The sequence below is a fragment of the Toxotes jaculatrix genome, chromosome 7 (genome assembly GCF_017976425.1).
Source record: "Toxotes jaculatrix isolate fToxJac2 chromosome 7, fToxJac2.pri, whole genome shotgun sequence".
Lineage (NCBI taxonomy): Eukaryota > Metazoa > Chordata > Actinopteri > Toxotidae > Toxotes > Toxotes jaculatrix.
Window position 1 is genome coordinate 17,420,540 of NC_054400.1, and position 27,443 is coordinate 17,447,982.

Genomic DNA, 27,443 nt, shown 5'->3' on the forward strand with positions numbered 1-27,443 from the left:
AGATAAAATAAACTGTGCATATGCTTGGGAACGTGAGACTGACAGAGAGATAGAGGAGGGAGAGCTGCACTACAGTTTACAGTTCAGTAAAGCAACAAACAGTTCCATGAAAATAGGTTTTCAACCCAACCTCCCAACCTACATGCACTCATCAGAAGACACCCCCTCATCCTGAAGTCTTGCTTCACGCGACACCTCTTATAAATATCGACCCATTCATGTTTTCCCAATACACAGCATAAACAAAGAGACAGTGAAAAAATATGCAAAACTTTGCTCCCTGAGAAGTCACACATGCACATCCTTCCCTCTCGGCACAAAACTTTTCTCCCCCTAACCCGCCGATGACCCCCTCGGCAAATATGGATTTCCCATTTTGGAGGCTGCCAAAGCCATCACCCGGGGGATGTTCCGCATTAAGCTGGAGAATGGGCGGCTGGGAGATGCGTTGCCATACTTCCAGACACATGCACAAATACTTTTGTGTGTCCGCTTAAATGAGCTCCTCCGCTGCAAAAGCATTTGGGAATGGATGAGCTCAGTATTAGCCTTGACTCTGAAAGCGCAGAGATGATTGAACGTTGAGAAGGAAAGAAAGAAGAGGGGGGCCCTTTTCCAATAATTGTAACATTATTGCCTCTGGATCCTAATGTAATTTTGCCATATTGTTAAACAAAATCTGACAATATGACAACACACTGTCCCCAAGGATGCCTGGTTTAATCATGCATGAGGCTTGACTCCGTGTGCATGTGTAGGCACTTGTGTTTATTTACATGAGTGTTTATGAGTGAGAGTCGATGAGTTTTTGTGTGTTTGTGTTTGTTGAATGAGCACACACGTGTTTATGTGCATGTAATGCAGGTCATTATGAATAACTTGATTTGTAGAAGACACTGTCACACGCATTTGCACATGTCAGTCTTGCACTATAATTGCCACACTGCAACCAGATTGTGGTCACCATGGAATATATTCTGACCTTAAGTTTGTTTGTGTTTGCAAGTCTAAGAGTACATGCATTTATTTGCAAGTGTATGAGTGTGTGTGTGTGTAAGTATGTATGTATGAAATCGCATGTGAATAGCTGTGTAATTATTTAGTGTGTGTTAAAAAGTGTGCGCATGCATTTGTGTGTAAGTGTGTGTGTGTGTGTGTGACTGTAATTAAGCTGCATGGGTCTGCAGCCCAGCAGCTCCTCTGTAATGGGGTCCTGTGGGAGTCTGTGCTAAAGAGACCACCTCGTACTGCGTGTTTACATGCGTGACCTGGCTGACACCCACATGCCAGCCTCTTTCTCCGGCTTGCACATACAACACCAATCATTTCTATTTCTGAAGTCACCAGCAAATCAACAGAGTTTTCCATACCTAAACACAGGTCCAAACTAAAACTGTCAACAACTCAAGAGTAGACCATCTAAGCTGGATGGGGACACATTTGAGAGAGTGCCGCTGGATTCCGTACAAAGCTGTCACTATAACCCCCCCCCCCCCCACACACACACCTTGCTATGCTCAGATCAATGTCCCACAGAAGGTGGGATATTCATCTGAGCATAGCAACCATTAACCACCACTTCATCTGGAGCATCAGCTTTGCCAGAGCATCATCTCTGCCTGTCTTCTTTCTCACCCTTCATTCTATTCATTCCCTCCACCTGTGACCCTGTGACTGGTTCACTTGCTCACTAAGTCACACTCTAAGTAGTCACACATGACCTTGATGTTTAGCAATGCCTCAGCCTCTCATCGAGCCCCGCCACCCAGGCTATATAGGTATTTATAGTCGGCTCCCTAGCCAAATAGCCTTATAGCCATAGCAGTCTAGTACACAGCCATCTAAACCTCATTATACCTTTGTCACAACAGTGAGGCCAAATGGAGGCTCTCATAGCCGGTTGATGGAGAGGGTGTGCTTAAAAGCACCCAGGTGTGTCATATAGCATAGAGCATAGCATGTCTCATAGACTAGAATGAGGAAGGGCACTAGCAGGCAGAAGAGTTCAACCAAAGGTCAGCGTAGTGAGAATCAATAAGGGAGGGCAGGTGCTGAAAGCTGGGCAAAAATGATATGTTTATAAAAGAGCTCCTCCATATGGCATTACAGTGTGAGGATGTTCTTATAAACAAAAAGAAAATCAATGGTTAGCCATATTACTGCAATAACCATAAAGCGGAATAAATCGTATCAGAAGCCCTCAGAGCAAACAAGCATATGTCAAGCAACATGTCTTTTAACAATTTTTTTTTTTTGAAATAGAAAAGATTGTATATGTGTGGTGGGGGGGAAGATGAATTATATTTCATATGTAGGAGAAACATTGTTTTTAAAAAAAATGTCTGAAAATACCAAACTCTGCTGGTCTACAGTGGCCAGTTTCAGTTTTGTAGCTTCTAACAATGACAACAATGTAACACAAAAGGAAAAAAACAAACAAACAAACAAACAGAGCAGGTATTTTTGGCGAGCCATCAGTCTTCTCCTTGTCTGTCTCTCCTGTGGGTTCCACCATCAGCTCCACAGCACACTCTCTGTCTCACATACATACAAGCAAGTGCACACACACACACTGCTCTTGACTGGCAGGGAAAAGAGAGAGAAAAAGAGAGAGAGGGGAGAGGGAGAGAGAGAGAGAGAGAGAGAGGGGAGAGAGGAGGAGATCTAGGGGAAGGGAGAGGGGTGGTGGTTAGGGATAAAAACATGAGGAAGAGAGGGAGGGAAAGAGAGGGAGGGGCGGGATAAGGGAATTCCCTTAGCAGTTGTTATTGATTCCGGTGTTTACGGGCGAATAGTTTAGTGCCGTTTACAAAACAGAACAGATGCAGCCAGTGAGCAAAAAGGTAAACAATTGCTGTGTGGCGGGCTGCCAAATCCCCAGTCTGATGTATTAAACTCACGGTGAAGAGCATTTCCCCTTTGGCTGCACTTATTGCCACTTCATTTCCTCTTCGCTCACACACTCGCTCTCTCCTTCTTGCCATCTCTCTCCTTCTCTGTGTCTCTCTCTTTCTCTGTTGTTCCCTCGTTTATCTGAGAGGAAAAAAAGGAGAAGGGCGTAGGGCGCTTTTTGCCGTCTGGCTATTTTCTGTCCTTCTCTGACCCAGGAGGCCCAGTTCTTCCTAACAGAGCCATTAGTAGGGGGAATTGCATGTGTCTGACATGGCCGAAAACCAATTATTAGACACTTTCTACCAAATGATGCCCAAGTCTTTGGGGAATGGGCAATCATGCAATAATTTAGCCACTGATTTAATTTCTCTCCAGCACAGCATCTCTCCCCCTCTCATCCTCTGTCCCTCATTTTCCTCTCTTTCTCTCATTCTGTCTCTCTGTAGTGTAAATCAGACCATCAGAGGGGTGGTTTGCTTTTCTCTTACCCCACTACCCGACTGGCCTCCAGTTTCTTATCATGTGATCGCAATATGTGAAGACGAGTTCTTCTGTGTTTGTGCAGATGTGTGTATTGTACAACACCCTCTAGGTGATTTGGTTTCATTAGATCCAGAGAGGAAAGGAAGGAGTCATTTCAGAAGGCAAGCTCTTTTAGCACGTCTTACTCTTTACAAATGCATATGATACATAAAACAGAATTAGTAAGTAAATAAATTAATTAATAAGAAAAGTTTTTAAAATAGTGCAAAGTCATTTCTTTGTATCTCTGGTTTAGTTGCCTAAGAGTTTTTTTCTATAAGCAGGCCTAAAATTGTTATAGTGTTACAATAATCTAACCAGCTGAAAATAAATGCATGGATCAGCTTTCTGAGATACTGTCTAGACACAAATCCTCTGACTCTGTTTCAGACAAGAAAAGACTGATGTTGTAACTAATGTGATGTGACTGTTAAAATTTATATCCAAGTCCACAGCAACACCCAAATTTCTGGCTTGGTTCTATGCACCCAGGGACACGTTTCTTTGTGTTATACATAACAATTCTTTCACATTTTTCTTTATTTGTTGAGGTCAGTGCTGGCACATCTGCTGGACCATAGTCACCAGGCAGGAGAGCCATGAAGATCAGGATATCATCTTCATAGGTATATTAATTAATACTTGTTGGACTCAAGATGGACAGATAAAAAAAAAAAAATCAAAACTGATACAGTACAACCATGCATTATCTGCTATATTCCAAGCATTCTCCTTCCTTGTGGTGCCTTCATTACCCACAGTGCAACTCGACTGCTGACAGTTCAGTCTGATATTCAGGTATGTGCTAATATTGGCTAATGTGGCCTCAAGCTGCAAACCTCAAGCTGAGATGAAGGTTTGGTAATAAACATTTTCACACTTGACTTCTGGCCCGAACAATGCTGCCTCAAATTAAGCCACTTGAGACAGTTTATCACGCAGCTCTCTGAGCACAAAAAGGCTTTATACAACATGCGGAGTAACACTCTTCAAGACCTGTAAACAGACTTTACTGTGTAAAATTAGTGAACTCCCCCTTTAAACAGAAGCCTGTAGATATTGAATAGAGGGAGGTCAAGTATTGACTCTTGGTTGGAAATGTGATTGCCAACTGAAACAAAACATTTCCTGTCCTACAAATTGTAACAGGCCTGAAGCTAACCCACTTTAAAACAGTTCCTGAACTCAACAGTTCATGCAACCTGTGAATGAAGCACTGCTAGTGGCAGAGCAGCAGCAGTGAAAACAAAGCACCAATAAACGTGACTCAACACAACTTTCCTGCAAGATTCTCCTGCAGTGGCCTCTATGTGCTTGTCTTAGCGTGCTGTCTGGGATCCACATTAAAATAGATGCTAACCACCACAGCCAGGCACTTAAATATTGAAATGGGCTGGTCCATCCCAGTGTTGAGTATGTGTGTGCATGTGTATTTGTGCACCACTTCATTCTTATCATGGGGCTTTGCTCCAGGGGTGTAATGCTGTGGCTCCTGAGCACTTCTGTGTGTTTCTTTTTGTGCATGTGTGTTCTGTGTATCCATGCCTCCTTGTGTGTTCATCTCATAGGGTGTCAAGCAGGGTCGTGTGGGTGCCTTGGGGTACTTCTGTGCATGTATGCGTGCGTATGTGGGTAGAGGGAGGCTACGAGCCACTGTGGACCGCCTGCCAGGCCCTGTGACAGCTGGGGTCCTCTTTGTCAGTTGCGGCCCACTGCTCGCTCAGACAGCCTTATTATGGGAGGCCTCCTGCTGTGATTCCCCAATACGCACTCTGACACATGCACGCACACATACACGCACATAAACCACCCAAGCCCTGGTCTCTTGTGGCCCTATCCCTAGGTGCTGTCCAACCAGTCCACAGCAGGGGCCACCTGTCCTTCACAGAAGGGGAAAGTGGCAATACTTGATATCTCAATTAAGTTGCCTTACCAACAAGGAGGTGTGTTTTTGTGGTGACAGAGCATCACGGCAAACCCCCTTCTGCTTTTTATTAGTTTTTTTCTTCTGTCCTCCTCTGTGTCTCTCTTTGTTTCTGGCTCTCTTTGTGGTGAATATTACAGTGACAGTGAGATGGGGTTAAGATTTCTCTGGCTTCCTCCGCGTACTTGAACCAAGCAGCCTGGATGAAGAACACGGAGGAATGTATTGTCTTGATGGGAGCATTTCATTAAAACCCACTTGTTTAGTGCCCTTGTTCGCATTATTGTTTTCAAGCCCTCGGCGAATCACACTGACTCTTCATCACGAAGTGCTGGCTGCTCTCAATAAGCCAGCCATTTTTGTCTGTGCTTTCTCAATAGAAGGTGCCAGGAAAATGTTCATATCCTTGAGCTTTTCAAGAGTGATACACAAAAGCTATTGTGACCACTCGGAGGAAATGGGGAAAAAAAATAAATGGCACGCATAATACACATTCTCAAGGGCCATGAAACATATTCTTTTCTGTGATTTCATTGGAGCCATGTTTTAGAGAAAATGAACACTGACACGCACACACATGAACACAACCAGAGAGTAAAGACCCAGCTCTTCTCATTAAGATTAGTAAACAACCACTTGCTCTGTGTGGTAACTTTCTTAAACAAGGCCTTCTCACTGTCTACAAGGACAGGAAGAGAGCGGCACAAAAAAAAAGAATCATCCATAAACTGGGAGCATCACGCCACATGTACACAGAGACACACACAAACCCTCCTACCTTGCACATAATTACATGGCAGCATGCAGGTGCACGTCCCTGGCTGACAGTGTGTATAAACTCAGGCAGAGATATGATCTAGTGAGGAGCTGCTCTTATTAAATATTAACAAACGCCATTCCCAAGTAGCCTCAATCCCCACAAGCACCTCCAATGCCAGTCAGAGCCTCAGCCTAGCTATCTCGCGTCACTACAGAACCTCTCTCCCCACTGAATAGGCTGCTGTGCTTTCTCTAAGAAAGAGTTCAAACAGCCAGAAAGGGCGAGGAGAGGGGGTGCAGTGGGGGTGAATGTGCTTGCTATACATGTTCTAACTCAATCCTTTTTTATCTATAGGGAGCTGCCGACGTCGTCATATGGGGAAATTAGTGGAAGTGGAATTCAAATCAGTGCTATCAGAATGAGGTTGCGAAGTGTTTGAACAGAATTTCACAACCTCGACTTCACCCCTGTGGTCGATTGTTAGGGAATAAATTGTATGTGTGTGTGTGCAGGGAAGTTGGAATGGAAGCTTTTGATGTCCTACAAAAACATGGATTTTCTACGCATGCATATGCAAATGACTGATGCTATATGGAAATTTAACGATGCATTTTTAAAAAGGGAGGTATTAAATGACTCTTGATCACACAATTTTCTAAGTAAGCCTGCAATTAGTGCACACACTAGCATCGACTCAAAGACAAATGGGCAGACATATGCACATGACACATGCTCAAGGGTGATTGAAAACACACATGTACACAGGCAAACCCACCCACGTAGCCACTCACACACATGCACAGGGCAGAAAAAGTACAAACACACTAAAATGATACCACAGAAGATGGTTTTGGCAGAGTTGGTGTTTCTGCACTGGTGTCAGGTGCATCTCTTTGCACAGAATCATTCCAATTTTTTCTAAAGGCTATCCAAACTCTGAATAGCTCACTACTGTTTACATTAACAAGAACAATAACTGGTTGCACTGTTAGGTGTAAATGTGTGTAATTGTCTCTATGGAAAAAGTTAGATTAAAATTTCGATGATTGTTGACAAGTATTAAAACTGTAACTAATGGCCTTTAACCTTTGTCCCACTGATAAATGTAAACAACAGTATTTGCTCTATTTTGACAAAACTCAGCACACACCCGCACACACACACACAGACACACACACTGTATACACACATACAGTGACATGCAGACTTAGCCTACCCACTCCCCTGCAGACTCAGTGAGGTGTGTCAGTACGGTTTAAAGCCTGTATTGTTCCTGACCAGCCAACCTGTCTAGCACACTCCCCAGTCTCACTGCTCACCCCATTACACTTGGAAAACTACAGGAAAATTGGAAAAAGACAAGAAAAGAAAAAGAGAGAGTGGATGCAGAAGAAATGGAGTAAAAGAAAAAGGGGAGAAAAAAGAAGAGGAAGAAAAAAAGAGGGCTGAGACCCTTCACATCTGTCTCGGTACAATGTCAGAGCCTACCTTTGAGTCGGCAGGGTTAAAAGAGGAGGCAGATCTCGCCGTGAACGCTGTTAAATGGTTCAGTGGTTTGACAGTGGCTGATGCTACAGACAGTGCTGCTCCCCTGGGAGCCTGCACAGTCTCCCCGGCATGGCTCTTATCAAAATATACCTACCGCCTTCCTCTACTGCAATAAACAATAACACAGCATGGAGGGAGGGAGAGATCTAAGGAGTCATTTGATGCTTATGAAAATAGAATCACTTTTTTTTCACCACTGTCATAATTGTCTTGACAATTATGGGCATGGCATACAGTATAGACAGTAAAGTGTGAAAGCAGATTATGCATTAATGTTCAAGCTTTGACTCTTTAAGAGCCACGGGCGTTTGGGTGGTGGATATGTGGGTTCTTGAGCTTTTTGGGGGGGACTTAAAACATGAACAACACAAAAATGTAATCCCAGTTGTAGCCCTCAAAGCTGTGTTGTAGCTGATAGTCAAACACACACACACAAACACACACACACGTAAAACCAGCACAGGCAAAACTGCTCCATTTTACCATCATTACACAGCACGGGTCCCCTGCTCCCTTTGGAGCCGTGTTCTGCCTCCGGTGCTACATTTGACGGTTTGTTGAGCGGCACGTAGGTGTGTAGCCTCCGCCGCGTTACGTGATCAAACAGCCCAACTGACGCATGGCCAATTATCCTGGCTGCCTCCTCTCATCTCACGTTTAAGGAGAGGGAAAGTAAAAACCAGAGAGGGAGATGGAAAGAGAGAGATTGAGGGAGGGAGAGAGGGGAGAAAAAGAAGCAAGGCTGGTGGTGTGTTTATCGAAGAATGGCAGATGTAAAAGCACTCTTCTCCCCGTTCCGCAGGGAAGCTGACATGTGCACCATTTTTGAAAAAGTAAACAATGGCTCACGCACTTTACTTTTTTTTTTTTTTGACTGTGAATCTTTACCCTCAGCAAGCTGTAAATAGGCCAATATGAAACAAACAAAGAGAATATGGGAGGAATTAAGTATCAAAAGTGACACAGCGTGTGAAGGTCTGTGCTCGTCTCTAGTCTCAGTCTATAACATCACTACATGTACCATCACCCTGACATATTCTGCATTAATGGCAAATATTTAAAGTACTTTTTCATGTTGTTGTTTTTTTCTCTCAAGTATCCATCCCACTGTGTAACAAGGACGTTAGAATGTTGAACTTTGCTCTTACTCCTGCGCCAAGTCTTTCTCAACCACCTGCTGTTCTTCCTACACAACTAAATTGCTGCTCAAAAAGAAGTAGAAGGTTAAGATTAATCAGTTTCCCTTCTCCACCTTAAGGCTGTGAGGCTGCCTGAAGGTGCTCTGCCCTTGTTATGTTTTGTTTTAATAAACTTTTTTTTTTTTTTTTTCCTGAAATTCCTGTAAAGAGGACAGCAGAGCTAGGGTTGACAACATAAAACCCACTGGGCAAGATGGCACAGTATATATTGCCTTAGGTTCAAGGTAAAGAAGTGAATTAACTCTGACTTAAACATACTGTCGACAGACCTTGGATATGGCTTGGACCTTTCTTGGGATCAGGGTCATCACAGTCATAGATAAAGTATGTGGAAAATAGCGTTTAGAAGTAGCTATATAAGAAGCCTTGGCCCCGGAAAAGCTGCTCTTCCCTTTTTGTTGGTGAAGAGGAAAGTAAGGCAGACGGGAAAGAGGATAGTAAAAAGAAAGCAATTACAATGGGAACCACAGTTACTGACAATCACTTACAGAGGCCTTGGCTCTGGCTGAGATCTCTGCACACGACAGTTGGAAAGTAACAGAAAAGTTAAAATGAAGAGGAGAGAGAGAGAGAGAGAGAGAGAGAGAGAGAGAGAAAATCTTCAAGAATCAGGAGAAGAGGAAAGAAGGTAGAAATGCAAGGAAAAAAACACTGAGAACCATAAGCAGAGAGTAAGGAAAACAGAACGAGCAAAAAGAGTAAATCACTATGAGATTTTTAAAAAATATTTTAAAAGAGCCACTTACCCACAGTTGCACGGGACCTGGCTGAATATTTTTTGATCTTGCTGCTGAGCGTGGTGTTGTCCCTCAGGGCCGTCTCACTTTCTTTCTCCACCAGGGAGGCCAGTTCCCGGGCCACAGTGCTGAGGTAAGCTGTATTAATGAAACCGAGAATGGTGTGCGGTTCTGCTAGCCTTGAAAGTACTTGGAGCTCCTCCGTGAGGGCTTGGGTCAGAGCTGGGATCACAAAGCGGAAACCCTGAGCCAGTCTGTCAAAGCCAGTCTCACCACTTGGGCTGGAGCTCAGGGTTGAGTGCAGAATAGCCAGCACCGACTGGCTTCTAAGGCCCTGGATAAACAAAGTCAAAATTTATATATCATTGTAAAGTCACTGGTATACACCTGCATCACATTGGTACTGCAAAGTGACAGTGTTGGTGTGGAATTTAAGAAACCAACACAAAAGCTCATAGCAAAACTAGGGCAGAAAAATCTCGCCAACATATATGTTTGAACACAAATAGAAATTTAATACATGGAAGATTTTTTTTCATTAGTGCATTTCACTGTTTTACTGCACCTGGTAATGTGTGAGCACCTCAGACTCAGGATAAAGAAAGAACAGCTGTTGCAGACAGTGGACTCGTTCAGGAATGGACAGAATGGAAATTTGTATGGCTCCAGGATGATCTGGGCTGCGGGAAGACAGCCGGTCCAGCAGGTGGCGGCGCAGCTGGAGACGCACATTATCCCATGCCTCCTGGATCTTAAGGAAATAATAAAATGAAGTCTAAGTGCAAAAATACACTAATGATCAACAACACCCCACTTAAGAGCATCTGAATATTTATCTTTTGAGGTAGCTAAGTATATCTTGATCTCACTGTATTCAGCTGCCAAGTTACACATTAAATCAATTAGCCTGATAACAAACACAAGGAAACACTGAATAGAATCAAAACTGGAGTCTTACCTCTAACGAAGCATCATCTCTGACTGTATGCATTAAGTGGATGGAGGAGGTAGTCAGTTGAGGATGAAGAGAGGAAGACGAGGAGGAAGAAGAAGGGGTACAAGGAAAGCAGACACCACACTGGGCAGACAGATTCAGCAGCAGCTGAAGCATCACCTCCTCTTTCCCCTCTTCATCGGATCTCAGGTACTGTTGCTGAATGGAGAAGAAGAATGAAGATGTTTATTTCATAGGAGGAAGAAGGAAACTATATAAAGTTATGAGACTGTGCAGTGAGTATTTCCTTAGCCACATCACAACACTGCAGAACTGACCCAACAAGTCAGAATATGAAGGGTCAGCATACAAAAAACAAACTGCACTGTTATTATTATGATCACCAGTAACTAGTGACATCAACATTGTGATATATTACCAAAGCTCTGAAGAAGTCCATGACCTCTTGATGTCCCATGGTAACAGGCCTGACACTGTTGTGCATTCTGAGGTTGAACCACTGTAGGCACTCTGAAGGGCTTGGCGGACGTTCCCCTGCCCGGGAGTCTCCCATCTTAGCCTGGATCTCCTTTAGCTGCTGTTCGATGCTAAGTGAAAAGGAGAGACAATGTGTAAGTCTGAGAGTGGAGGACTTATGAAACAGTTTGCATTACCAAGCTCAGAGTAAAAGAGAGAATAATTAAGCAAAATAAATGTTAATTTAGCCAAAAACAGCCATTTTCAATTTTTGATGCTTATGTTTAATTCTGACAACAACAGAAAGTAAAAGTAAAGAGCTGGTCCATCTGATATTCCCCAACATGTCGTGTTTGCCAGCACACAGCCAACATGTTCCTGTTCATCTAAACTCCTCCATTACCCAGTCCTGACTGAACAAAGTATCTGACTGTCAAGATGTGCTTGGGCCAGCGAGGAGACTGCTGGAGATTAAGTGCACCCCAGTCATTCGAACATACCCAGATGAAGACACTGCTGCACACAGGGACAATACAGAAAACAAGTCACATTACAATGACACAAACGCATATACGCACCGTATTGAAAGCACACATGAACCTACACAGCACAGCACATTTAGCTTTCTCTCACTCTCATTCAGTGTCTGTACCGTGAGAAGACAGATACTGAAGCATCAACAGTAATGAACACAGACATCGATATATCAGTGTGTGAGTGTGTACTAAGCATCTGGTGTGAAGTGGCGTTACAGGCATCGGCAGGCATCTGAGACAAACGCTTCTTGCCATCTCACGTCTTACTCTTCCCCTTGACACACACACACACACACACCGACAAACACACATTACACAAACACAGCTCTTTTGATTTTAACAGACTGCATCAGCTATTCAGTTTCCCCTTTAATATGACAGATTAGAAATGACATCTTTGGGCTCGACATGTTTAGTCATTTCCATGCAAATCAATGCATATATATTTATCTGTGTAAGACTGTGTGTGTGTGGGGGTGTGTGTGCGTGTGTGGGTGGCTGGGTGAGTGTGCGTGTGTGTGTCAGTAGCCCTACATACCTGCATAATTAAGCATGTTATGGTGTTGTGAACGCTGCTTTTGTTTTCATGCGCGCAAAGATGCATACATGAATGTGCGTGCGTATGTGGCAGAAGGTGAAATGATAAATCAGACAATTGATCGGTTGATCAACAAAAGTCAACTAAGAAAAAAAAATCAAGGCAATCAATGAATGAAAGCTAGAATCTTGAAAATGTATTTATCTAATTACTTTTACATCATACTGGTAAATTACATCATATTGGTAAATATTTGATACACTACATACTTAATCAAATAGTCAAACAAATAATCAATAGATAATGAAAATATGAATTAGTTGCAGTGACATGTCTCCCAAACGTGTGTGTGTGTGTGTGTGTATGTGTGATAGTGTACAATGATACAAAGCCAAACTGCCTTTTCCCCATCAGACAGCTCATCCCTTACTGCAGGTCTATAAACTGCCTCCTGCCTGCTCCTGGGCCATGAACGCATCCAGATGTCTTACAATGGCAACACATTAAATAACCGTTCAATCTGACACACTTTCGTTTCAGTGGGGAAAAACGCAAGGGGATAAAATGTTATAGACTGTTACAAACCGCTATCCTCTAGATTGAACACTGCCTAATGCTATCGTTCTCCCTCTTTAACTGTCTTCCTCCCTCTCTCTTTTCTGCCTCTTCTTTAGGCAGGCCAAATGACGCATCTCACTTTATTCTCTTCACACCAACTTGCTGACTGACAGAAACCCTGATTATAAAGTGGGTGTGTTTTTATGTTTGAAGTGACTTCATGCCAGTCAGTATCTGTGCCACAAGAGCAGAACTATCAACCCCTTCATTAAAGTAGGCCTTTATCATGTTTTTATTCATCTTACCCTCTGTGTGTGTGTGTGTGTGTGTTTCTGTACCTCTGTGCATTTTCATGCTTTTTCTTGTATGAACATTATATAATGGTTCAGGAATGCTGGTGGCACTATGTGTAAAATTAATAACATATCAAAGGACTGTTCAGATGCTGGTTTGTTTGTGTGACCTCTGATTTCGCTTGGAGACTATAGCAATGACTTTCAAAGTAGTAAAATGTAGTTAGCGTACACTTGAAATAATAACACTATCCCTTTCCTATTTTAAAGATCACTCAGGATGGGCAAAAGAGAGGAAATATGTATTTAAGAATAAATGCAGAAGTGAGAAATATTAAATGTAATTTTTAACATAGATTTCTGTCATATGCCATGTCATGCAATGAAACCTCGCTGTAGATTAAATGGCAGCACAGAGCACTGTATGTGTGTTTATAGTACGTAATAAACATGGCTATTCGTTCTGGGCTGTACCCCAGGACTACACATAGACAGCAGGTTTCAAATGGGCTTCCATCTGTAGCTCACTTTTCACTGACTCTCTGAAGTTCACTAAAAACAGAATACGTAGGTAGACTAAACTACGGAGTTGAGGTCAGATTAAACTGCAGCATCATGGGACATCCACCTTGTTAGCCTGGGACTCGGTGAGATATTACCGCAGTCTCTGGAACTCAGTTTTGCTATATGTGGACACAACAGAAAGAGATTTTTGAACTGAAACCTGTGTGAGGCCATCGACTAAGACAGGATGGAGAATGGCTTTTAGGCTTCATACTCCTTCCACTCCCAATCATCTCACTCTTGCTTTCACTCAACAAAACAACAGACTCTAATGGCTACAGCAACAGCACTTGCTTCGGATACCTTTTCAAGCCTTGCCTCCACAATCCTCCCCCAGCCCCATCCCCACCCTCCACCCTCTTTTCATTCTTTGTCCTCAAAACTCTTACTTTCCTAATTTCCTTTTCTTTACTCTCGCCTTTCAATTACCCCTCCTTAGGGCCTTGTGCTGTAAGTTATAAAGTCAATGTGGATGGTCTGTGTCAAGAAGTCCATCCAGCTCTCTACAATGTTGCGACCTTTTGCCCGCCGGTGTGAAAGCTACCTGCAGCCTAATCAACTTGGCAGGATTAGCTCCGAACCTGATGACTTCCACTGCCAGCAGCTCAGACGCCGAGGAAAGAGATAGAAAGGGAATGAGAGAAGAGGAAGGTAAAAATGGGTGGAAAACAGAGGAGTCACAGAAAATAAAACCATTCAGCTTTCTGAGTAAAGACGACAATGGACCAACCCGTAATGGCAAAAATGGTGGAGCAGGACTCAACAAAAGACCTGGAGAATGAGAAAAGAGGGAGAGGAAACTGGGAGGAAAAGATTCTTTAGGCCCCTTGACAAACATGTCAATCATCTTACCCTAACTGACACACACACATACACACTGCTGAAGTGAAGTCTAATTGTTTTTCAGACCAGTCTAGCTAGACAGTCGACACCGCAACTGTGCTCCCCCCCAACCCTCACCACCACTGAGAGAGAAAGGGAGCAACCGGAGGTCTTTTATTAGATATGATGGCACATTTCACAGCTCCCTGACTTACAGAAACCCAATCCCACGATTAGTCAGCGCTTTGACGTTATCTTAAGTTCCTTGTCAGAATTAATTTAGTGTGGGTGGGCTGCTGTGGGGCTGTCTGTCTGTCGCGCTCTGCTCCCCTCCGCTCGCCTACAGGAGGTGGGGGGTTGGAGGCAACGGGGGCAGGAAGATCCCTTTCAAATAAGCCCCAGCTCCAGTCAGTGCCAAACCAGCCGCCTGAGAACTAAATATCTCCTCCATCAAAGGGCCCCATTCTGCGAGGGGAAAGGGAGTGAATGGGCTTGAATGAACAGGCTGAAAACAGATCCCGTCTTGGCCCAGCCTGTCGCCCACTTAGTGCCCTCGGCCCTCAGCCCCCCAGCCACCCGGCCCAGCCAATGATACCGGAGAACCGATACAGCTGATATACTAACTTAACACACGTGTCACGCACAGCTAAACACAAAATCAGCTACATACTGCAAGGACTACAGATCAGTATTTTTGTTCACTGAAAGGGAACCTTGCACGATATTTCACTGTGGCAGACTTTCAACTCCACCTGCTTGCACACATATGCAAAATCCCGACTATCACAAGCACTTACACACACAGAGAATCAAATTTAAAAGTCCTGTTATTGTACCCTGATCAAGATTGGCAGGTGACTAGTGAGAGCCATTTGCCTTGCCAGTGTGAAACCAGAGGCCTGTCTGCAGTCTCCAGGCCTGTGCTGACACTTCATTAGAGGTCTTTTCCTGGTGGCCCACCACTCCCCACTCCCCACCCAACCCTGCACCGCGCCACTGTCCCATCTGATGAAAACTAATGGATTACAGCATTTCAATTTGGGGGAGCCAGCTCCGTTGTCAGCCTATCTTAATCTCCTTCAATTAGGGAGTAGCTCTTAGGAAAATCTCTGACATCTGAGAACTGGGAGCAGGCCAGTCACTTTGACCCATAAACTGGCTGAAGTCCTTCACGGGTGTGTGCAGCTCTGTCTCCCCCGTCTCTCGGTTTCCCTTTCCTCTCCTCCACTTCCGTAATTTGTCCCAGACACTGATAAGTCAATTAGGCAGCAGGTGAGTGAGCTGTGTGCTTGGGTGTGTATATGTGTGTCTACAGCCCACCCTGGTTGAGGCGAACGAGAGGCCCTGCAAGATTTTGTTGGCTCGGATGTGTCCTGACAGTGAAAGGGCTGTCCTGAAGTAGTCTAGGAGGAAGTTAGCTGCAGCCTGACAGAGATACTGACCAGTGGTCCCCCATGGCGAGAGGAGGATTGCCTTATTTTTAGCCCCATTCTCCATTATCTGGACGCTTTGTTCTCATAATGGTTATCCCTCTCCCATCTGCAGGAACACAAAATAACCCTTTAATGCTTAGAAAGCAGAAAAATGGCCTGGCCTTCGGTAATAAGCCTTGAATTACCTACCCAAGGGTTTTCGTTTCAAGATGTGGAATCTTCAATTATTATGTTCCCATTTAGAAGGAGGAAGGAAAGAAAGAGAGAGAAGGGGAGGGAGACAGAGAGAGAGTAAGGAAGGGATGAGTCCCAGACACTAATGGTGCCAGAGTGAGGCTTTGTTCACTTGCTACATTTAGCCTGTCCTTCATCATCTGCCCTCAGCCGCACAACGCCATAAACGATAAAAGACCTGAAATATAGATTTCTCTTTTTTTTTCTCCCCCCAACCCCATGTCTCTCTCTTTATCAATCTATTTGTGCTCTCCAACTATCCCTGTCTGCCATCATTGACAGACGTCTATATTTCAGTCTTCGGCGACATTGCACAAAAAAAAGAAAAGAAAAATTAAGTTGCTACACCGCATTTTCCTCCATAACACATAATGGCAGGATTGTTTGACTAATTAATAGAATTGGACCGCCAAGAATTATTCTTCTTTCCGGCTATGTTTTCACATGTTTGACCATAAATGTTAGGAATATTGTAAGATTATTTTTACAGGGCAATTGATAAGAGCGTCTTTATAAATCTCATTGCAACCATCCCAAATCAGCTCAACCAGGAACACCCACAGAAAGAGAAAGTAAGCACAAACAAAGCACAAGATGAAATTCAATAGACTACATTTACAAGTGCATGAAAAACCAGGTTACTGTGAGAAATCCAGTTAAGGGTGAATCAGGCAAGTTACCTATACTGCAATAATGTGGTTAGTCTAACTCCCACAGCTACATGCAGCTGGTCAGATTGCTCCCTGTGCACTACCATATGTTTGCACCAAGGCTTGTGTATTTTAAGTGTATTCTCTCGATGCTGCATATGACACTACAAGAGTTTTTTTTTTAATCTTCTAATCTACTGTGCCTAGTGCACAGTAAAAGGACAGAAGTTATTGTCAGCTTGCATTTTTTTCCCAATATTTCCAAGGCTGTTCAGCTGTGGAAACGGATGCATTTACTTTAGTCTCAGAGTCACTTGTAATCAGACTTTGGATTTAATTACTGCATTTTAGATTCAGGAACACACAGCCACAGTAATGATCTTTTCTTTCAGCCCTCTGCACCGCTGCAACAGTAATGCTTAGTCTTAGGTCTTTGTAGTGCATATCAAGTAAATACCCTGTTAGACATCTGTGTTTATAGAGCCAGAAAATTTTGCCGACAACCTGCTAACCAGGTTTCTCTTAATCCTTTCACTCCAACTAAAGGAATCAGACACAGTTGAAATTAAGGATATTTCTCAGTTGAAAACAAATCTCTTTATTTTAAATGATTAGAATTTATGCTGTTTCAACATTTTTGATGTTTTTAATAGCAGGCATGTTCAGAGGACTTTTTTAAGCTCATGACAGGTGACACATCAACAAACTGTATTTAAATGTACCATTCACTCTTCAAATGAGTCTGCAGTATGTAAACAAATAAAAAATCAAACACACAGATGTGATTGGTAAACAGGACATTCTTCATTCAGGAGACTGACATGTTTGAACTTTGTGGAGGGATAAGGAGAAAGATGCAGTGGCAGAGAGAGAAAGAAAAGGTAAATCAGTCCCACAAAAAGATGGGCGCAGTCTTTTAATCATGATTCATATTTCTACCTTGTGAACACTACCACTTGCCACAACTGTAAACAATATTACTGGTGTTTTTTTTTTTAAGTGTGTCAGTCAGGCAGGTAGCTACACTCTTTAAAATGATTCCTGCTGGTGTCTGCACACCTCTCTCAGCAGTAGTCAGCATAAAAAAAATCAGAGCTTGTTTTCCCACCTTCAGAGTATACCATTTTTTGGCCTTAATCTTTGTATGGCTCAAAACAAAAAAAAAAAAAACAATTTACACATGTGTGAAAACTGTCTGAGAAGTAATACAACCCATCAAAGTAAAGTTGGAGATTTAATTATGTTTTGTAAAAATTATTGTTTAACATTTGTTTCATTGTGTCAATGCTTTGTCCTCTGAATTGCACATTATATTGCACTCTGCTTCCTGTCATTCACCTGACACCCGTGGAAAGAAAGGGAAGCCTCTGCCAGAAAAGAATCCCTCAAAAGCTTGCTGCCTTGAGAACTTCACTGTTATGTTCACATCTTCTTATTTGGGGTTTCTTTGTCAACATGAACAACATCATAAATCATGTTAAATTCAAAGAGAAGAAAGTAAAACTCTAAATGACAGAACTGTTCTATTTTAAGGTCAGAAAGATCAAGACAGGCATATTACACCAATGTTTTTATTGCTGTGACTGACCTGCTGGCATTGAGATTGAGTTTCTCCTCTGTGTCTTTTAGAAACTGTTCAAAGTCCAGCTCACTGGAAACCCCTGGAACCAGCAGCTCCACAGGGGCATGGTCGTCAGGAAAATCTCCCGGCCACTCCATACTGCTCTGCAGGGAAAGGAATTAAAGAGAGAAAGAGAAATATAGAGGCCTTACAGCATTAAAACACTATATCCATTCATAAAATAACATAATGCAAAAGACAGCTCTGGTGTCTGGATTAAATCAACAGCGTAGACTGATACCAATCAGCTGCTGATCTGGTGTGTTGTGTTATCATAGATGTCTGTCAAGAAACTAACCACAAGCATTTGCACACACACATGCTGTACACACACCCCCAAAGCCATGTGATCTATAATAATTTGGAATTTTCTCAAACAGGAGTCTTATTAGGAGGCACAAATCAATTGCACCTGAAAGACCTGAAACAAAAGGAAGCTTATCATCAACAAAAACAGTTTCTTCCAGTTCCCCTCCTCTTTCCTCAGAAAATCATTTGCTGTAGGAGGAGACCCTTATCAAAATTCATTGCCTCAGCCTCTAACCATTTCCACCTACTGACACTATAGTGAGTTAACACAGGGAAAAAAATAGACCAAATAAATAAACAATGAGGTGAGATGCTCTTCAGTCAAGGCTTTAAATAAACAACTCATCTTCCTCCACGTCTCTCAGAACTGAGGGCCACCCCCCACCTCCCCCCACCACCCTGTGGTGCTTAACACTCATGCTAACAGCCAATCCCACGCCGGTGCCGCGTTGCTGGGTCTCATATCAACATTGTCATCAACACGAGTCAAGTGGAAGGTAATGGAGAGTGTCTGTGTCAATTTGGCTTTCTCACACTCCGCCTCTCGCCCCTTCCTCGTCATCTGCTCTGATTTTAATAATCCCTGTCAAACTCCAAACAGCTCCCCGCACTCCGCTCCGCTTCTCCGCTGCTGCATACAGTCTATGCCACTCTCCCTGACAGGGCAGACAGGAAGCTCAACATTCATTTAGCCTGCACAAAGGGAGACCTGTCCAGCTGGACAAATATTATTTTCCTCCGCTGACAGCCTCACCAGTTAAGCTTGTCCTTTATTATTTTTCCCTCTCTTCTTCTCTCTTACTGTTTCCCCTCATCATCATGCTCCCTCTGCGCCACTGTCTGAGAATGGGTCTATACACAGCCATTGCTGAAAGGGAAGAAGATTTTCAATCCATGGATTAGGAACTGAACATTGTAATTATATGGGCTGAGCCCGAGTGTGTCTGTGTGTGCGTGTGATTTTGAAAAGTGTCTGCAACACCGTACTTCTCTCTATGTGTACGAAAGACAGACAGAAAGACAGAAGGTCTGAGTGTGCACACTGTATGTCTGCTGGGCGTCTACCTCCTGATTCTGCCAACATATCATCTGTTATCTTAAGCACGAGTGTGTACATATAAGTGTGTCTGTGTCAGGATTCTCCAGGCAGCACACAGGGCCTCATTAGTACTATACTTTAAATCATCCGGTCTCCATTGTCTTGTCATTAGCTCTTTACAAAGCAGATGTTGGAGGAGCCCCTGTGTGTTTCACAGTGTTGCAACAGGGACAAGTGGGCCACGCATTGCCTGCCTGAGACATCGACTCCACAGCTATTAGACCACGGGAAGAAACACAGACACACACACATACACGCATACAGACACACATCACTGTCCTATCTCTCTTGCTGCTGCCTGTCTACCCCAGCTACGCTAACACACAGGCCCATTTACAGTAATGAGTTTGTCCTGAAATATTTAGCAGCACGTCCCCCAGGCCGCCGCTTTAAAGCCACTTAGAGCATGTCAAGTTAAAGTCAACATTATTTTAAAGGGGGTACCTAACAGTCTGCTGTAAAGGAAACATAATAAATTAAATAGGTGCATATTCTAAAATCACAATACTGCTGAGAACTATCTCATGCATACCCAGGGGGGGGGAACATGGCTTCACTATAACTGTGCAGCCATGTGGCTCTGTTGCACTGTGCTGGGTTTGACTGATCTTCTTCTTTACAGTAAGGCCTGTCTGCTTAGTGACAGGCTTTAGTCTCAGATTTGTTTTAGTGATATTTCTGCTAAATGTAGGAGACGCTAATGATATTAAAACGTATTGGTCACCTTTTTTCCCTTCACTACAGGGAAATATGTAGACATAATATCTTCTTGAAATATGTTGTGTAAGATTGTCTGAAAATTGCAGAGCAACAACTAAACAAATGCCTATGTGATTATCTTACACTGAGGGAATGAATAATACATGACTTAATCCTGATATTACTTGTCGTTGCTGTTGTGGAATAATCATCATCATCATTCAACAGTATTAAAATACCCTGAGCAATGAGTCAATTACAGCCACTGAAAAATATGACAATATTGTCACACTGGAGCAGATCATATTGCATTGCAACTGTCATGATTTTGGTAAACTTAACTAATCCGATCCCAAATATAAATTTACTGTAGAAGAGCTGGCATTTACAACAACTACATAAAAATAAAGGTTGCATGGTTGCAGTTGACAACTACATGAAAAATGTGTTAAGCACAAAGTAAATATATTGGCACATTACAAACTTCAAAGATGCATAGTTCTCAATAGGCCTGCAAGTAACAATAATTTTAATTATTAATAAATCTCTTATAAGTGATCAGTCATCTAGTCTGCAAAGTGTCTAATAATAATGAAAGATGCCCAAACCATTTTACCAGACCCTTGAGTGAAACTGTGACTGACTTCTTGTTTTGTCAAACTAACACAGGTACTCAGTAAAACCCAAAGTTATTCAGTTTAAAAGACAAAAAGGCAAAATATCATCACATTTGAGAAGCTGGAGCTTGCAAATGTTTGGTATTTTGTTCCTCCTTTATGACTTTTATGATTAATCTATAAATGATAAATTAATCATTTCACCACAGGGGTAAAAAAATGCAATTCTCACTTGATTATAATTTGATAATATTTTATTTAAATAATATAATAGCCTTTTAAAGTATGTTTGGGTATTAACCACAAATATAAGTTGATACAGCTGGTGATAGCAACACATCACTGAGAGAGTTCAGCTTGACTTTTACTAGTATTTTTTATTAGAGAGAGCATTTGGACTTTTATCTGCTTGTCAAGGTGTTTGACCAGACACACACACTGATGCTTTACATCACAAGAGCAGCTCGTCTCTCTCTGTATGGTAAAGAACTGACATTGTATTTGCTGATTTTGACAGGTTAACATAAACATCGGCACCGATTCAACGTTACTTTGAGCGACAACTCGTGTATCATTTGTGAGTCTTACCTTTCACTAGCTCCTTTTTTATTATATTCGTCGCTTGATTAAACGTTAATCCATTACAGGTAGGGGAAATGTGGCCGGTGTCGTTTGCAGTCACTTATTGCTGACATTTGTCTACCGCAGCTGTTTGTAGTTTTAATAAATTAGCAAACAAACACAATTTAGCTGCAGCTATGCCACAGCGTACGAATATTAAATTACTGTAATGGGAAGATTGTCTATCGCTGTCACTGAACGTCAACACGGAACAGTTTCTATAAACAGCCGTGCGGTTTCATAAGCAGCGACTCGGCCACACTCAAATCAATGTAATCGATCGATTGGATTTTCCCGTTAACTAATCAGTGCAGTGTGATAACCAGTTATTGTGGCTGTTTCCGGGGACAGAAAGCGTCCGTGACAACAACCTGGAAGTGGCTCTATGAAAACTTCCGTTCGATGGAAAAGTCCAACTGCGAATCAAAATGAGGGGGGGCGGGCGGACTCAGTAATAACGAAATTACTAACGAATTTAGGTAATTATACATAGAATTTTATATAAGAAAATAGTTTAAATATTTTCACATGTATTTAATAGAAAGGTTGTCGTTTAACTGTTGCTAATGCATACAAAACATACAAATATAATATAAATCCCCCCCTCTCTAAAATAGTTCGCTGTGCCGTGAAGCTGTCAACACATGGCACTCGGGCAGTGAAGAAGCGTAAGGATTTAGCACAAATCCACCCTTTATTAAAACTAATATGTAGAGTACCCATGTACATCTGCCCGCGGAGGTGAACAGTTTTTTTGGGGGGGAAGAAGCAGCCAAACACTGGTACAAAACACTGCTCACTTTCCAGGGTGTGAGTGTCAGTGTCAGAGTTTTGGCGCGCCTGTACGTAACTGGGAGGACCCAGAGTCATTATCGGTGGGATGACAAAGGTACCTGATCAGTCAGCTGTGCTCAGTCAGCGCAAATTACTGATGAATGAACGGGAAGCAGATGTTCGGTCATTCAATCAGCGCTGAGACTGTAAAGGTGCAGGGTTATTAAAAGCTATTTCACGTGGTAGAAAGTTTTAGGTGACCCAAATGGTTTTGTTTGCGTGCAGGTAGTTAGTCTTAAACTCAGTAATAATTGTCTAGTCAAATGAAATCCTCAAACATAAAGTGTCACGATGTGCAGTTCAGACAATGCAAATGTTACTGTTTTTTCAGTAGTGCTAGTCAAAGTAACCTAATCTATGTAGTCAAGCAAGAATTGCACTTACTTTACATATAATAAACATCTTGTAGACATGTTGTATCTTCTTCAGTTTGCTCTTCAGGATGGAAAGCTGCACACATGTATTGCAGATCTCTGGGATCAAGATCCGTGATAAGAAGAGAGCTGTGGTCCAGGGAATCCAGAAGCTGGGTGGGGAATACATAGGAGGCTCAGTGAGTAGAGAACCTTAAAAAAAAGACAAAAAAAAAAAAACAAAAAAAAACTTTTTAGTGCAATAAAAAGTTTTTAGTGCAATAATAGTTTGCCAAACAAGACTGGAGGTTTTTTTTCTGGTGTATTTAATGATTATTCAGTCTGTGGGGTGGTCTTCACACTTTAACCAGAGATGTGATGTCTTAAAATTGGTTACTAGTCTCACCAGCAAATAAGAAACCCAGATAAAGAAACCCAATCAAATCTACTTAACAACCGGCAAATGTTAGTAGATCTACTTAATGAATGACTAAAAAGTTCCATCACCTTTCAAAACTGAATAATTTGGTGAATCTGCATCACTGTCATTTTATTGACTTTTAAAATTCTGTTATCCAACTTATGGATTCCAAGCAACTTTTAATGAAAAATTGATTCAAGATAATTTATTTAAGTGTGATTGATGTATAACAGTGGAACTGAATTAATTGCATTGAGCTTGCTTATTTGATTTTAATTGTAACATTGCTGCCTGTCGTTTGTTTACAACAAATGGAAACCCAGATCAGATTGTCTGCTCTATATTATTTTTTAACATAACATATCCATAAACTGATGCACTGATTATCTTCCAGGTCTATCAGCATGCCAGCACCCATCTCATAATCCCTCAGGTTCTGTCCAGCGAAAAGTTTTTGGCAGCCTGTGCCGCAGGTCAGTCAGGATCATTATTACAATGATGATGATGATGGTGATGATGATGATCGGTGTTCAGAAATAATTTGTATCTGATCACCCTGATTATATCAAGACTGCTCATCTAACTGAGCTACTACTGATGCAACACCACTGTGATCCCTTCCATTTGATTTTTGTGTAATCATGCCTTGTTACTCCTGTCTCCCCCATCAGGAAAGTGGGTTGTGACTCCCGACTATGTGTTGGACAGTGTTAAGAATGGTTCCTGGCTCTCAGAGGGACCCTATGAGGTGGCTATTTCCACAGATGCCCCCTCTGCCTTCTATCCTGCCAGGCAGTGGAGGGAGAAGGTGTCCAGTGGCAAACTAACAGGAGCCTTCCAAGGGTGGAGGGTTCTCCTCATGGTCCAAGAGCCCACTCGCAGAGCCATGTTCAAACGGTGAGGTGTCACACAAAAATACTTGATCACAAAATCACAACAACCCAACCATGCATGAATAAAAAGTTGCAGAGTATGATGATAAATATATTATTCTTTAATCTTTCACAGGCTGCTAAAAGCAGGCCACGCCAAAGTCTACCACTTCCCTCCTCCCTCTCATGCATCCATCACTCATGTCATGGCTAAGCCTGTTACAGAGAACTCAAAATCCTACAATGCTCCTTGCTATCCTGTGAACCACATTGTCCAGCACCTTTTTGGGGTAAGTTAGACTAATTTACTAATTTATATTAACAGTTAAACTTAAACCTCTTTACATATGTACATATTGGCCTGACAATGTTGTTTAAAATTCAAGAACTACCCCCATTTTTCTTTGGCAGAGCAATTGTGTGGATATGGATTTCAACGAAACGGATAATCATCCAGCAGAGATGAAGAAGGCCAGCTTTGCTGATGTTGACTTGGCTAAACTGGAGACAGAGCTCAGGGACTATGTCATCAAACAGGAGGTGTGTGTGTGTCTGTGTGTGTGTGTGTGTGTGTCTGTGTGTGTGTTTTTGTTTTTGTTTGTATGTGTGTGGAAGCATGTTACAAAGAAGCACTGCAGCATAGCTCTTAGTTGAATGACTTTTCTCAAATGACTTTCCTTGGTTGCTATATGTGTGTTTGACATTATTAATGGGGTCTTTTGCTTTAGGGCCAGCCGAGACTGCGCTTCCTTGAGTTTCTGGGTTACCATGACCCTCACCGTCCACAGGCACAGGTAGACATGCATACATACCCCCAAAACCCTCCCAATCCCCCAACCCTGATCACCACTATACATTTTTAAAATAACTATGCGTTTCATCAAGAAGATCAGGTCATCCAATTTCCTTTATGTCATACATTTCAATGGAAAGTGACATCTAGAGCAAGTGCGCATCATATTTAGGTCACAGATTTAACCACCACTGTCAGCTGATCTGAGAGTTTTGATTGGCAGTCCTATTAACAATACTCTTCACTGTCCTGTCCATACCTTACCCAAGTGGATCTCCATCAGATTGCTATTATAGGTGCTCATGTATTTCCATTCTGCACTTTCTGATTCCATATGTTATTTGCCAATAAGTGACAGTCAGAAATGACCCCCAGGAACTTTTGATGCCCATTCACTTCCTATTTCCATTACCCTTCTGCCCTCGCTTTTTTCCTCCTCCTTCTGCCGTCCATCTCTTTGACTGCCATGTTTTCTCCTCCTTTCCATATACCTCTTACATTTCATCATTGTTCTTTTATTCCTCCAGGCAACAGAAATAGACTTCAGCAACATTGGTAGTATGATAGAGTGCGGCCTCTTCACTGAAGCCTTGGACTCAATCAGAAGTGCTGTGTTCCCAGGTCTGCTGCCACCAGTGCAGTACCTGATCTCCCTCTTAGAATACGCACAGCAGGTAGGACCAGAAACACCAGACTGCAGAAATTCCCACCTGCTGCTGCACGAGCCCCAGGGGCTGTATGAAAGTATAACCTGCTCCATGATGTTTCTGAATTTGGATAGCTGCCTTTTTCATGTATATTTTGCGATCAGCATCACTGGATTAAACTGCAATTTAGGGCAATTAACGATTATTTTAATTATTGATTTAACTAACAATTACTTTTTTGATTAATCAGTTAATTGGTTTGTCGTTAAAATATTAGAAAATGTTGGAAAAATAACACATTACATTTTCCTCATGAGCTCTTGGTAACATCATCAAACACCTTGTTTTGTATGATCAACAGTCCAAAACACAATGATGTTCAGTTTACAGTGATATAAAATAGAAGAGAGCATCAAATCCTCACATTGGAGAAGATAGAACCTGACAGTGTTCACTTGTGAAATTAATTGAATGATTCATTTAAGTTCAGCAGTTAATTTTCTGCCGTAATCATGGCAGGCCTGTTGTAATTTGACCTTCTGTCTGAGCAGATAAATATCAAAGGCACTCAAATTTCAATTGCTGTTTTTTCATCATGTCACAGGGTAACGCCACATCTGTCTTCGTAAGAAATTTCCGGCAGGTCATGTCTAACCTGCTCACTACCAACCCTCCTTGGCTCGCTCCCAGCACAGTGAAAAAATATTTCACCCAGGTGCTGCAGTGTCCTCGGTGTAAAACGGGCCTTTGGCCTTTTCTGGAGACAGCAGTCAGGTAATCCTGATGATCTGTCACGTGAGATTTCTTGTTGAATTATTCTCGCAAATAATTTTGCACTTTTAACTGTTTAGATGTTGGATAAAAGAGGTACTTAAACCCTCCCTTCCATTAAAAGAAATTTTCATATATATTTACTGTTTCTTTAAATGTGTGTATTCCTTCAGTTACTGCCTGTCCAGTGAGGTCACTTGTCACCCACTCCCTGGACCTGCCCTGCCAACACTCATACATTTCCATAGTGACCTGGTGGCATTTTTCCTCAGGCTCTTCCAGGGGGAGCTCCACTCTGTTACCAGCAGGTAACGACCTACACATGCAGTACACAGCTGGAGAGTCCCTGTTGTTGTTTTTTAAAGTGTATAGCCATTTTCTCCTTTCTGTTAAGCTTAAGAGCCCTGCTTTTGTTCTCACAGTAAATCATTGTATTTGTTGCATTAGATTATCTGCCCTTCCTTCATTCACCCCTGCTTTTCTCTGGCTCAGGGATTTTGTGCTGCTTCAGGGAACAGGAGTCTCTCAGGCTTCAGCATCAGGCTCTTTGCTATATGGAACCTTTTGGACTGTGTGGGAGCGCTCCACCTTGCTGTCTCGAGCTGTGAAACAACTATCCCAGCTCTTGGTACAGGCTGCTGTTCAGGTAAATACTGTGCATTGTTATTCTCATGTGTTCACTAGTATTTAGACAGTAGACAACCAACAAAAGTAGGTTTACTTTGATCTGTATTTGCCAGTTGGGTCAGTTTTTTTCTTTCTTTTTTTTTTTTTTTTTGTCTGACATGATCAACAAACTTCAGCTTCTTCGTCTACAATATTCTGAGAGCTTACTAACTCCCTAATGTGATGTTGAATCTAAAGCTCATATTTTTTTCTTCACTGAAGGACTACACTGAGAGGGATGAGAAGCAGAAGCTGCATTTGGCTGACACCCTGCTGGAGCTCCTGTCTGTGCTGGTGGAGTTCTGGTGTCAGCAGCACTTCAAACTGAACCAGAACCTGATGGAAAAGGGCCTAAAAGACCTAGCAGAGCACTTTGCCGTCATGAGCCAGGGTATGGAATAGAAACTGAAAAAAAATACAGAATAGGAAGAAGATTTAGAAGAATATCTGTTTTCACTTCCACTTAAAGTACTTCTGTGTTATGTCAAGTGTTGTCCTA

At 42.3% G+C, this 27,443-nt stretch overlaps 2 protein-coding genes across 4 annotated transcripts in view; one reads left to right on the plus strand and one right to left on the minus strand.

Moving 5' to 3' along the window:
• The window catches only part of kiaa0825 (KIAA0825 ortholog), a 110,741-nt gene extending 88,824 nt beyond the window's left edge, over positions 1–21,917 (minus strand). Inside the window, exons 1-6 of the mRNA XM_041042545.1 lie at positions 21,555–21,917; positions 18,210–18,346; positions 10,956–11,124; positions 10,541–10,735; positions 10,148–10,333; positions 9,592–9,916 (exon numbers count right to left, since the gene is read on the minus strand). Of these exons, the coding sequence (XP_040898479.1) occupies positions 9,592–9,916; positions 10,148–10,333; positions 10,541–10,735; positions 10,956–11,124; positions 18,210–18,340 (1,006 nt within the window). The 5' untranslated portion in view covers positions 18,341–18,346; positions 21,555–21,917. The remainder of the gene's footprint in view (positions 1–9,591; positions 9,917–10,147; positions 10,334–10,540; positions 10,736–10,955; positions 11,125–18,209; positions 18,347–21,554) is intronic.
• Positions 21,918–22,231: 314 nt separating this feature from the next.
• slf1 (SMC5-SMC6 complex localization factor 1) overlaps positions 22,232–27,443 on the plus strand; it is a 29,480-nt gene continuing 24,268 nt past the window's right edge. Inside the window, exons 1-12 of one of the 3 annotated variants that reach the window (XM_041041422.1) lie at positions 22,232–22,476; positions 22,851–22,974; positions 23,590–23,668; positions 23,867–24,092; positions 24,204–24,357; positions 24,479–24,607; positions 24,796–24,861; positions 25,388–25,534; positions 26,112–26,281; positions 26,452–26,586; positions 26,771–26,924; positions 27,167–27,335. In XM_041041422.1, coding sequence (XP_040897356.1) covers positions 22,864–22,974; positions 23,590–23,668; positions 23,867–24,092; positions 24,204–24,357; positions 24,479–24,607; positions 24,796–24,861; positions 25,388–25,534; positions 26,112–26,281; positions 26,452–26,586; positions 26,771–26,924; positions 27,167–27,335 — 1,540 coding nt within the window. In that variant the 5' untranslated portion in view covers positions 22,232–22,476; positions 22,851–22,863. Of the gene's footprint in view, positions 22,574–22,850; positions 22,975–23,589; positions 23,669–23,866; positions 24,093–24,203; positions 24,358–24,478; positions 24,608–24,795; positions 24,862–25,387; positions 25,535–26,111; positions 26,282–26,451; positions 26,587–26,770; positions 26,925–27,166; positions 27,336–27,443 lie in introns of all 3 variants that reach the window. The other 2 variants (XM_041041424.1, XM_041041425.1) reach the window with 2 other exon arrangements.